This window comes from Chanodichthys erythropterus, chromosome 23 (assembly GCF_024489055.1).
Source record: "Chanodichthys erythropterus isolate Z2021 chromosome 23, ASM2448905v1, whole genome shotgun sequence".
Classification (NCBI taxonomy): Eukaryota; Metazoa; Chordata; class Actinopteri; order Cypriniformes; family Xenocyprididae; genus Chanodichthys; species Chanodichthys erythropterus.
This window is the reverse complement of record NC_090243.1, coordinates 22,637,670-22,650,947: the sequence shown is the minus strand read 5'-3', so window position 1 is coordinate 22,650,947 and position 13,278 is coordinate 22,637,670. Positions and strand designations below refer to the sequence as shown.

The 13,278-nt window shown below is 39.0% G+C and overlaps 1 protein-coding gene across 1 annotated transcript in view; it reads left to right on the top strand.

Moving 5' to 3' along the window:
- The window catches only part of lama1 (laminin, alpha 1), a 45,558-nt gene that overhangs the window by 4,822 nt on the left and 27,458 nt on the right, over nt 1-13,278 (top strand). The window contains exons 3-12 of the mRNA XM_067377689.1: nt 1,290-1,460; nt 1,630-1,742; nt 6,619-6,861; nt 7,626-7,805; nt 7,907-7,996; nt 8,500-8,617; nt 8,727-8,905; nt 11,860-11,965; nt 12,044-12,201; nt 12,358-12,498. Of these exons, the coding sequence (XP_067233790.1) occupies nt 1,290-1,460; nt 1,630-1,742; nt 6,619-6,861; nt 7,626-7,805; nt 7,907-7,996; nt 8,500-8,617; nt 8,727-8,905; nt 11,860-11,965; nt 12,044-12,201; nt 12,358-12,498 (1,499 nt within the window). The remainder of the gene's footprint in view (nt 1-1,289; nt 1,461-1,629; nt 1,743-6,618; nt 6,862-7,625; nt 7,806-7,906; nt 7,997-8,499; nt 8,618-8,726; nt 8,906-11,859; nt 11,966-12,043; nt 12,202-12,357; nt 12,499-13,278) is intronic.

Here is a 13,278-nt window from a genome sequence, read left to right as displayed (position 1 = left end):
TGATATAAAGTCAGAATTGCGAGATATAAAGTCAGAATTGCGAGATATAAAGTCAGAATTGCGAGATATAAAGTCAGAATTGCGAGATATAAAGTCAGAATTGCGTGATATAAAGTCAGAATTGCGAGATATAAAGTCAGAATTGCGTGATATAAAGTCAGAATTGCGTGATATAAAGTCAGAATTGCGTGATATAAAGTCAGAATTGCGTGATATAAAGTCAGAATTGCGTGATATAAAGTCAGAATTGCGAGATATAAAGTCAGAATTGCGAGATATAAAGTCAGAATTGCGTGATATAAAGTCAGAATTGCGAGATATAAAGTCAGAATTGCGAGATATAAAGTCAGAATTGCGTGATATAAAGTCAGAATTGCGTGATATAAAGTCAGAATTGCGAGATATAAAGTCAGAATTGCGAGATATAAAGTCAGCATTGCGAGATATAAAGTCGGAATTGCGAGATATAAAGTCAGCATTGCGAGATATAAAGTCAGAATTGCGAGATATAAAGTCGGAATTGCGAGATATAAAGTCAGCATTGCGAGATATAAAGTCAGAATTGCGAGATATAAAGTCAGAATTGCGAGATATAAAGTCAGCATTGCGAGATATAAAGTCAGCATTGCGAGATATAAAGTCAGAATTGCGAGATATAAAGTCAGCATTGCGAGATATAAAGTCAGAATTGCGAGATATAAAGTCGGAATTGCCAGTTATAAACTCGCAATTACTCTTTTTATTTTTTTATTTAGCGTCGGAAACGGGCTTCCATACATTTCACCTCTAAAGTCTCTTTTAAGTTATTTTAGTACTTCAGATTAAACTAAACAAAAATGAGAAATGGTGATTTTGCAAATATGTGTCGTTGCAAAGCTTTAAAATCAGACTTTGACCTCCTGACTTGCTGGAGGGAAGAGGATCTCCTTCATCTTCTCGGTTCCCTCTCATTGAGCTCTTTGCTGTCAGTAATGAGCGGTCAGCAGTGGATGATGGTTATCTCCTCATCATGAGAATTGATGGCTGCTTTTGTCAATTGTCCAAGATGTAGTTATTTGTGTCATGAATGGCGGCACACAGACACGTGGGCGGGTTGGACGGGGGTCACTCTTCGAAGAAAGAAAGAAAGAAAGAGAAAAAAGCAGTTCTGCCTCTTCAGTGCAAGAGCCCTATTCTGCTTTTCTCCATCTTCATCTGTCTTTAGTGTGTAATGTTGCTGTTTGAGTTCTTCTATATCAGTGTCAGTGTTTCTGAACTCCCTGAAACACCTCCATCTTCTGTCGTTCCAGGTCTGTTTCCTGCGATCCTGAACCTCGCCAGCAATGCTGAAATCACCACCAACGCCACCTGTGGCGAGCCCCTTCCTGAGATGTACTGTAAACTGGTGGAACATGTTCCTGGAAGACGAATCCGTAACCCTCAGTGTCGGATCTGTGACGCAAACAGCCAGAATCCCAAAGGTAATGAGATTCAACTTGAATTATCGGTAATTTTTTTAATGCATTAACTTACAGTAAGTAACAATGAGTAATACATTTTTCACAGTATTTAATATTATATTAATAAATGCTTTAGAAGTATTTCTCCTGTTAGCTTAACTGTAGATCATGTTTATTCCTGTTCAAACAGAGCAACATCCCATTACTAACGCCATCGATGGCACAAACCTGTGGTGGCAGAGCCCGAGCATCAAAAACGGCCGTCAGTTCCACTGGGTCACCATCACTCTGGACCTGAGACAGGTACGACTGGTTAAATCTCAGGTTCAGATGCTCACTTTCAGTCCTGAGTCACTATTCTTCAGCTCATTTTGCTCCGCAGAAGTCAGCAGTTTTCATTAGCGCTATATAATAACTAGAAGAAAAACGATATATTTTGCGTTTTTATTACAATAATAATAACATAATATAATAACAAATACCAGTTTGCATCAGTGTTATTTTAGCAGCTTTCATTAATATTTTCAAGTAGTTTTTATTTTTTTGTTTTCTGTTTTCAATTTTATTTTTGTTAGTTTGAGGGTATTTTTGCTTTTTTATTTTTAAATATGTCTATATAGTTTGTATTCATCTTTAGTTTCAGTTATTTCAGAACATCTGGTTAAACTAAATGAACAGAACTTTTGCATTTGCAACTAGGTGAACTTTTTTTTTACTTTATTTTATTTTAAGCAACAAAAATGTTTTTAAGGTTTTATTTAACTGTAATAACCTCGGTTTACAACATCTAACAGAAAATATGATGCATAATTTTAAAAAAAGATGATAAACATTAAGATCTTTTGATGCCGCCCTCATCTATAGTAAGTAAACATAATTAAACATTAGCTAACAAGAGGTTTTTAGTTTTATTCTAAGTTCTCCTTATTATAACTAGTTTAGATTTTATTTATGGTGTAAAAAGCCAAAAAAAATCATTATTTTGACCCACATTAAGTAGCATTTTAGATTATGTCCACAGTGTCCAGTGTTCCCAGATGATGCTCTTAATTAAGTGTGGAATGTTCATGCATTTAGTTATCAGTTTTAATTGTTTATCAGAGGGGGCGGAGCTATCAGACACACATGCAAAATAACCTTTCAAAAGTCAAACACTAGACGGTTGAGTACATATACACCATTTAGGACACAACTGAGGTGCTCAAGTTTTTTCAGCAGCATTTGTAGTGTTCCAGCTAACAAGCGGAGGGCCGTTTCCTAGTAAAATGAAGCTTTTACATTCCCCTCCTCCTCCTCTGTCATTGTAGATCAGTCCCGCCGTTAACCTGAATGCTGTGCTAATTGTACGCTAGCTGCTGGTTTCCTGTGTGTTTGAATGGAGGAGCAGCGAGGAGGTGTTCGAGCCCCTCAGGGGCCGTCGAACACAAGTGTGTTTGTCCAGAGACACGCTAATCCCAAAACTAGAAACAATCCGCAGCATTCCAGCACTGATAATACTCACAACTATTCCATACTGTGATCCGCCGTCCGTCGCTCACACTCTGACTCTTTTATTCAAATCACTGCAGGGCCATAAATGTATCTTGATTTAAGAATGTTTGTGCTGGAAAACAAGACAAAAACATCATGCTGTGCCGAAACCCATCTGTTACCACAGAAATCTGAATAACTCTCCAGCTTCAATGTTGAAGCGCTGACGCGGCTCAGGCTAAAGAATCCGCCGATGTGGCAGCGATGGAGGCAGACGAGCGTGTGTTTTAATGTTAGTCTGGAGTGAGGATGAGTCAGGCCTTTGTCTGCGTTCAGTGAGGGCCGCGGGGGGAGGGAAACGACCCTGACAGGGCCTCAGGGCCTCAGTGCAGGATCACACATGCTAATGGACCCCACATACACACACACACACACACACACACACACACACCTGAGGGAGCGGGTGGAGCTCAGGTGGGTTTACCAGCTTCACAGCCTCCGTTTGAGCTCTAAATGGCTGAATGTCATTCATTAGATTAAAAGAAAGACACTTTACAATCAAAACATTTGTGGAAAAAGAAGTTTAATCTGTTTAAAATGTTAAAAGAGTAGCTGTGGTGTTGAAAATTAAGATTATTTTGTGGTTATTCACACTCAGATGCTAAACATTTGATACTTTGATATGATAATACCACATTTTTTGGCATTGCTCATATTGTTGCATATGTATTTGAGACTTTAGTAAAGTGTTAATTAATTACTAGCTACTAATTACAGTGTAATTAGATTACTGTACTAACTACTCTCTAAAAAGTATTGGATTGCTTATTACTAATTACTTTCTGAATCCCATAATAGTACAAGGACAGACACAAAACTGCACTTTTAATTCTTTTAAATAAACAATATACAATTGCATAAATTATTCTTGAGCTGACCAAAGTGTGTAAAGGGTAAAGTTTACACTAAAAACATACATTTTAACATTACATTTTGATGTGAAATAGAATTGTTGGATAGTCTGTACAGTATTTAATGCAAATACATCAGAAGTAACTGTAATTAAATTACAGTAATTAGTCATTAATTGCACCCAAACTCTGCTTTAGACATTTAAAATATCATGATAGCATGAAAAATCAAAGAATATGAAAAATAAAAATCATAATAAAGTTTAAATTATTAAATGCATTTTTAGGGTCTTCCCTAAAAGAGATTATAAAAATACATTTAATAATTTAATTTTTCATTCCGCATTGTCTAAAAATATATTGTTGTATTTTTTCATATTCTTTGATTTGCATACTGTCATATTTTAATGTCTAAAATCTCAATAATATTAGCAAGGCCTAAAAATGTGTATAATAATTTTGAAGGCAAAGATTACAGTATTAAAACACTTTGGTACTTTTTTGTTGTATGTTAACATTGGGCATGCCGATCCTGTCATTTACTTAAAATCATATTTAATGTGTAATTTCTGGCCTCTAAGGAACTGCAGAAAATGCTGTTTTCAAACAGGTTTCCTGAACGCTCTTCCCGCTTGTCATCGGTCGCTCAAACAGATAGCTCCGCAAGTTTGTATTTGTAATGAATGATTTTGCAGAGGTCAGAGTTCAGAGATATTTACGTTTCTCTGACGCGCAACACAAAGCAAACGTCAGCAGCATGTTTGATCGAGTGAAGTCGAAGAGTAATCTGGAAACACTGTTTACGGCTTCTTCACGGCTGTGTGTGTGTGTGTGTGTGTGTGTGTGTGTGTGTGTGTGTGTGTGTGTGAGGACCAACACAGCTGTTGAAGATCCTCCGGAGGTGTTTGGACAGCAGACCGTGTGTGTTTACGGTCTGATAGTGTCACTGTCTGGGAGAAAACGGCCCCCAAATGGCTCTTCAGCTTGTGTTTGTTTGGTCATGTTGTGTTAGCTGGATGATGAGACGGTTTTATTTATCCTGAATGTGTGAATCTGGTGGAATTCATCCAGTTTTGGTGGGATTTCACTGATAAATTCCGAAAGAGTGGCGTTATTGGCATGATGAAGTCGTTGTCAAAGCACTGGTAATGTTAAATTACACACATCCACATTTACACCAAAAAGTGTGACAACACAATAACAATGCGAACAAAAAGTGTGCAAAACGTTATCTAAAAGTTATTTAGCCTGTTGCTGTTTGAATCATCCAAACGCCCTTGAGTTTATCCAGACGAAACAATGTTTTACGTCTTCAGAAAACATTGATTATTTTGTCTAATGTGAAGTTCAGACCCTTGATAAGGAACGAAACTCAACTTCCAGTGTCAGAATGAGATGATCTGTGATGTTTGACCTCCATCAGAGCAGAAAGCTTTGCTCAACGACTTAAATAACATTTTCAGAAGAGTCGTTCACGATCAAATGTTATTTGTCAGCCGAACCCCTTCGACCTAAAATGTTCCTTGTACGTTTATTATGAACATTTCATGTATTCAATACATATTTCTTATAGATCAACTCATTAAAATCCAGCAGTTGTTGTTGTTTTCCCTAGCAACCATCCCATAATTCTATAGTCAAGCAACCTGTGATTATCATCACAGCTGTATGAAAGTGGAAAATCACCCTGTAATCCGTGATTTCCCTGCGTCTTCAATGACTTTTCATTCCGGGGATTCCGGAAATCTCCTGAACGCAGATCAAATGCAGAGAGGACGACAGACGCTCGTACGCTGTCATTACACTCAGATGAGAGGAGAGCAGCAGGTCTGAGATCAGAGTGAAGATGCGTGTTTGTGTTTGTCCTCGTCTGTGCATTGCTACGCATCCAGTACACACACACACACACACACACACACACACTGGAGTCAGATGGGATGTTCTGGGTTTAACATGAGCTGTATCAAGTGCATTTGTGGCATAATGTTGATGAGAAAATAGTGACTGTACAGTCAGGTGAGACGTGTCTTCTAGAGCTCAGGAGGATCGAGCGTCTGACGGCCGCAGGGAGACACACACTCTCTGAGATCAGCGCTTCCCATCATGAGATTTCTGCCAGAACTTGTTTTGTCTGAGCGGGACAGATGGCGGATGATATTTCAGAGTCATTACTCAGACTGAGGGTCATTAGAAGGTAAATGTGTAAATGTGCGGTTGAGACGACAGGAAGAGGAAGTCACCAGTGTCCTTCAGCCCAAAGGAACATTAAAGGGCTGGTTGATTATGATGTGACTGTTTTAACTTTAGTTAGTGTGTAATGTTGCTGTTTGATCATAAACAACATCTGCAAAGTTACGACACTCAAAGTTCAATGCAAAGAGAGATATTTTCTTTTACAGAAATCACTTTTTAAGGCTGGTAGGGACGACAACGAGCTTCTTCCCAGGTTGTGACATCACAAACCCTAAAATTTACATAAACCCCGCCCCCGAGAACACACAACAAAGGGGGCGGGGCCATGTTGGGCTGCTTTAGAGAAGAGGAAGAGTTGTTGTAGTCGAGTGTTGTTGTCATGCCGTCATTTTACGCCGGACTGCTTCACAAACGAGGGTCAACGTGTTTTTGCTCACACCCAAATAGGGGCAAATTTGACAAGCTATAATAAATGATCTGTGGGGGATTTTGAGCTGAAACTTCACACACACATTCTGGAGACACCAGAGATGTTTATTTATGGTGTAGTTAACTATAACAACCCTGCTGTCAATGTGACCAAGCATTTGCTCTTCCTCCTGCAGGTCTTCCAGGTCGCTTACATCATCATCAAAGCGGCGAACTCCCCGCGACCCGGAAACTGGATTCTGGAGCGCTCTCTGGACGGAGTGGACTTCCAGCCGTGGCAGTACTACGCCATCAGCGACACCGAGTGTCTGACCCGCTACAACATCACGCCCCGCCTCGGCCCGCCCACCTACAAGAGAGACGATGAGGTCATCTGTACGTCCTATTACTCTCGACTGGTGCCGCTGGAGCACGGCGAGGTGAGCGGTGCATGATGGGTAATCAGGGTTGTGCGGGGTCACGCTCATCATGTATCATTTTTAGAATGCTGAGAAGTGTTTGTATCATTCATTGGTGAGAATTCCATTCAGACACAAAAGTATCACATTTTCAGATTATCAAGGCAAGAAGCTCCAGTGTTTTTCATGCTCCGTTTTGCTCTAGTGGAAAGAAAACATCCAAAACACACATTTAAGTGTTTATTTTATCTGCGTCTGTAGAGTTTGAGTCAGAAATCTCCACTTCAGCAGCTTTACACTTTTATTCATATCTATATTCTGAATGTTTGTTCATGTATCGATCACCTGATTTTATTGCTAAAAACATGGTGAAAATGTCCGTATGACAGTATTTTCTGGTTTATGGAGTGATAGAGAGAAATCCAAAATACCCTCTGTAAAACCCTTTCAAATGTCAGCAAAATCAAACAAGAATGTTCAGATTTCTGTTCTGGAAATGTATGCAAATGAGTGCATATTTAATTAGATAATGCCTCGTTTGCATATATAAACAGAGTTTCAGAAAACATGCAATACAGAAACAATTGTGTTAATGTACTGTGATTAATCATCTTGTGAAGTGATATGTTATCCTGTTCACCTGTGGTGTGTGTGTGTGTGTGTGTGTGTGTGTGTGTGTGTGTGTGTGTGTGTGTGTGTGTGTGTGTGTGTTTACACCCATTAAAAGAGCAAAATAAAGCCTTTCTCCAGACGAGGAGTTTTGAAAGTGTCTTGTCTCTCCGCAGATCCACACGTCTCTCATAAACGGCCGTCCCAGCGCTGATGACCTGACTCCAGAGCTGCTGGAGTTCACCTCGGCTCGATTCATCCGCCTGCGTCTGCAGAGAATCCGCACGCTCAACGCTGACCTCATGACCCTCAGCTACCGCGACCCCAAAGATGTGGACCCCATCGTCACCCGCCGGGTATGAAGCGGTTTGATGTTTGCTCGTTCATAGACTGTTATAAACGTAGTGATCACCATATTCATATAGTCTAACTCTGTCCTGGTCTCATCTGGTTTCAGTATTATTACTCCATCAAGGACATCTCTGTGGGCGGGATGTGCATCTGTTATGGCCACGCCCAGAGCTGCCCATGGGACCCTGTTACCAAGGTAACAGACAACAAGCACCATCCCACTGAAAGTGAAGCTGCCAATCAGATGATGGTGTGAACTTTAGCTCCGCCTCTCTGAAGACACTATAATTGCACCCGCGGCGGTTATAAAAACACTGTTAACATCAGTTAAAGCATTAGTTATCCAAAGCCACTTACGAATGAGATATATAATACATTTTTAAAGCATTTATTATCTTTGTTATAAATACAATTGTTCATGTTGGTTCACGGTGCATTAACTAATGTTATAACAGATATAACTTGATTTTAATAATGTATTAGTAAATTTAAAACATCAACTATATCTCCTTATCAGTTCAGTGTGTGTGTGTGTTCAGTGTGTGTGTGTTCAGTGTGTGTGTTCAGTGTGTGTGTGTGTGTGGTCTCTCTGTTGGTCAGTGGCGTCTCTCTGGGACACATTTCCTTTCGTCTCTGTCTATCCTCCCCCTCTGCTGTTTGTTATGCGTGTCTCACTCTGTTCTCTCTTGTGTTTCACAGAAGCTGCAGTGTGTGTGTGAGCACAACACTTGTGGTGAGAGCTGTAATGAGTGTTGCCCTGGATACCATCAGGAGCCATGGCAACCAGGAACGCTCTCTGACGGAAACACATGCGAGAGTAAGACAATAAATAACATCACAAATATGACATATTCAAACACAAAACTACACCTTTATTTATAACGATCACGGCCCTCCTGATCTGTGTGTTCTCTCTCATTGGTCAGAGTGTAACTGTCACAACAAGGCCGACGACTGTTACTACAACCAGACGGTGGCGGATCTCAGGCTGAGCTTGAACACGCAGGGTCGGTTTGTGGGCGGAGGCGTGTGTGTGAACTGCTCCCAGAACACCGCAGGAGTGAACTGCCAAACCTGTGCGGATGGGTACTACAGACCACACCAGGTGTGTGTGTGTGTGTGATTGACAGATGACAGCAGTAAACATTAGGGCTGGGTAAAAAAATATCGATTTCTCGATTTTAATCGATTCTCATTTTTATGAACCGATATCGATTCTTAAATCCCAGGAATCGATTAGTCTAGTCTGTTTTCAGTTGATGAATGAGCAGAATATGTAGCTCCTCCCATCCAATAAATGCATCTTTGTTACTTTTGATATGAAGCAAAGTCTCAGATTTCAAATGACGTCCATCTTATTATGAGATTCAAGAAATAAATACGGTTTTGGCGCTGTTTAATGTGGCGTGACGGATCGCTTTAGCGCCTCAGTTAAAGAGAAGCATGTGATCATCCTCTCCTCCGCTTTAATACCAGTTACAGCGAAATAAACATGAACATCTGAAGGTATGTTAAAATATACAGTACAACTTACTGAAATCCGTATCATGTCTCGTGTAATCGCTCAATCAGTGCTTCAACCTCGGAAAGACGTCAATAAAACTTAAACAATGTCACGTGACGTCACATTTACCTCAGAAAAACATATTCAGTGACCATAAACTCATTAGTCAGCTAGAAAAGTGCTCTAGAAAGATAAATATAGCTATGCACCGTTACATATTCATTATAATTTATAATGTTCTTCAATATTTAATGCATGTAAATCAGAATTAATTTAATAAATAATTGAATAAATCAGTTTAAAAATTGAATAAATCAGTTATGACAGCCGCAATTTAAATGTTTATATGTAAAAAAAAAACGAATTGGAGTAGAAATATGATTTATGTAATTCTAAACTTTATTTATAATAAAAAAATCATTTAGTGTAATTTAATTGTTTGTATATAAATATATAAATATATAGTAGTACCAGCTGACTCTCATGTGTAGTTTACAGCATTAGTTGAGATTTATTCCTCTAGAAAATTTGCCATGTGCTGAAACTGAAATACTACATCCAAAATAATCGAATCGAATCGAAAGCATGTGAATAGTAATCAAATCGAATCGTGAAAATTGTGTCGATACCCAGCCTTAGTAAACATTAAAGGGGCGAAACTAAAACGTTTCAGTAAAAACATTCCATGAATGATGTATAAATAATAGGGGTGTAACGGTACACGTATTTGTACCGAACCGTTTCGGTACAGGGCTTTCGGTACGGTGCACGTGTGTACCGAAGCATTACATTGCAACCAATATTCACCACCAATAACCGCAATAAGCTCTGCGTTTTGTTACTTTCGATAAGAAACAAAGTGTCATCCTTCAAATTCTGTCCACGAAATCATTAAGTTTAAACAGAAAATGCCATTTTGACGTGCTTTGATGTGGGGTGACAGATCACTGTACAGGCGCCTCAGTTCAACCGGCAGCGCGAGCGCGGAGCGCAAGTGAACGTGTTCATCTACAGATGAACATTACAGAATAAACATGAAAGAACATCTGAAGGTATGTTGCAAGATTCAGTAGAACTTACTGAAACGGTCATATCTCATGTAATCGCTCATTCAGTGTTTCAACGGTGGAAAGACATCAATGAAAGCGTCCGTATTCAACAATATGTCATGATGCATTTACCTCAGAAAAGCCATTCAGTGTTCACAGCTTGTTAGTTCGCTAGAGAAATGAACTCTTTCGCTTAATATATGCACTGTATTAGCCAATATATTCATTATTTTACTTAACCTTTTAGTGATATCCTGATACAGGCTATTTAATGTATGTTTAAATAAATCTGATGTTAAAATAACAGCCACTGTGTAGAAATGATTATATTTCAACAACGAATTGGAAAAAAAAAACATTTAGAAGTTAATGCAAAAACTGCCTTAGGTGCAGCTTACAGGTTTGCATACAATTTGTTATTTAATTGAGTGTTGATTATTTTATCTCAAAATAAAAAGCAATTGAATTTAGGCTAATAGTTTGGGCTTCTTTCAAGTTAGGGCTCCCTACATAGTTTATAGCATTAGCAGAGATCATTTTTTTTATCCTTAAGAAACTTTTAGTTTTAATTTAATTTAATATATTTAAAGACAAAAACACAATTTGTTCAGTAAACCTCTGTTTAATAATAAAAAAAAAGCAATTTTATGTTGAGTTTTCTCTCCACCTGCTGTACCGAAAACTGTACCGAACCGTGACTTCAAAACCGAGGTACGTACCGAACCGTGAGTTTTGTGTACCGTTACACCCCTAATAAATAATGTTTTGAGAACATTATTAAAGACCAGATAACTTCTATTAACGTTACTGGAAGAACGTTTGCCAGAACGTTCCCTGTGTCACAATTGCAGCAGATTTACTTTATTTATAAAACAAAGAAGGCTTTTCAGCTGGCGAGAATCATTGTAACAGCGTCACTAAAGGAAAGACAACAGCAGACAGTGAGGAGAGCTAAACTGAGGGCTTAAACACACAGGGGAAACAAACTGAACAAGAAACAGGTGCGCAAAGCAATCAGTAACCATGGCAACAAACAAGGGCATAATCAGTAAACTAGGAAACGGAAAAGCAGGAAAATGGGGAATTAAAGAAGCAGTTACAGAATGCAGGGAACAATGAAATACAAACTTAAAAGTTCATAAAACAGAAACTGAAATACTACATCCAAAATAATCGAATCGAAATCGAATCGAATCGAAAGCATGTGAATAGTAATCGAATTGAATTGTGAAAATTGTGTCGATACCCAGCCCTAGTAAACATTAAAGGGGCGAAACTAAAACGTTTCACTAAAAACATTCCATGAATGATGTATAAATAACGTTTTGAGAACATTAAAGACCAGATAACTTTTATTAACGTTACTGGAAGAACGTTTGCCAGAACGTTCCCTGTGTCTCCATTAGAGCTCCAGAAGAGTTTCCAAACATCTTCATGATGAATCTGCTTCAAAATAAGGACTGTAGATACTTAACCTGTTGACGTGTGTGTGTGTGTGTGTTTCAGGTGTCTCCGTATGCCAATAACCCGTGTGTCGAGTGTCAGTGTGACGCAAGAGGTTCAGTGAGTCCCGTGTGCGTCCGAGACGATGATCACGTGAACGCCGACACAGGTGGAACATCACTGCATCTGTTTCCTCTTGAATATCTCTGAATGCAGTATTTCTGAGCTGCTGGTTTGTGTCCTGTAGGTCTGTCTGCAGGTCAGTGTTTGTGTAAGGAGGGTTTTGCGGGTGAGAAGTGTGACCGCTGTGCATTCGGCTTCAGAGATTTCCCACAATGCACTCGCTGCGAGTGTAACCTGGACGGAAGCCACAACAGCGACCCCTGCAGGGAGTGTGTGTGCAAGGTATGCATATTTTTGCTATTTTTTTCTTCATATTCTCACTATATCAGCCTATATGAGCCATAAAAACCTGATGAATCAAATATGATACACTGTTATTTCATATGTCAGGCTTTTAGCATTAAATGACACTTGCGTAACCTCTCTCTCTCTCTGCAGGATAACGTGATGGGCTCGAACTGTGATCTGTGTAAGCAGGGTTTCTATAACCTGCAGGCCAGTAATCCCGAGGGCTGCACAGAGTGTTTCTGTTTCGGAGTGTCAGATGTGTGCGAGAGCTCCACCTGGTTCACCAGCTCGGTATGTTTAATTACTGCAAATATCACACCAAAAATCAGTACATGGTGAAAAAACTACATTACCCAGGATTCTGTAAAGAAATCTCTACCAATCAGAGAATCTAAACAAGCAAATTGTGCCAATTTTGTCTCATTTTTATTTAATTTAACTTGATGTACTTAAATCTGAAAAATTAATAAACTAATGCAAGTAAAGAGGAGTAGAAGATCACAATTGCAGCAGATTTACTTTTATTTATTAAACGAAGAAGGCTTTTCAGCAGGCGAGAATCATCGTAACAGCGTCACTAAAGGAAAGATAACAGCAGACAGTGAGGAGAGCTAAACTGAGGGCTTAAACACACAGGGGAAACAAACTGAACAAGAAACAGGTGCGCAAAGCAATCAGTAACCATGGCAACAAACAAGGGCATAATCAGTAAACTAGGAAACGGAAAAGCAGGAAAATGGGGAATAAAGGAATCAGTTACAGAACGAAGGGAACAATGAAATACAAACTTAAAAGTCAATAAAACAGAACATAATCGTTACAGTATAGTAAAGCTGCACAATTAATCGTTAAAAGATCACAATCTCGATTCAGACACACACGTGATCTCATTCCTAAATGACGACAATTCACCTGTGTCTATTAAACCTTTGACAAAATTATACCTAAACATTCAAATCTGTTTGTGCTGCTGCTGACCCAGAGAAAGCTGTTATCTAGGTCTGAAACAGCTTCACAAACAGGTCTTTTCAGCCACACAGTATCATTATTTCTGTGTTGCAAAGATTCAAA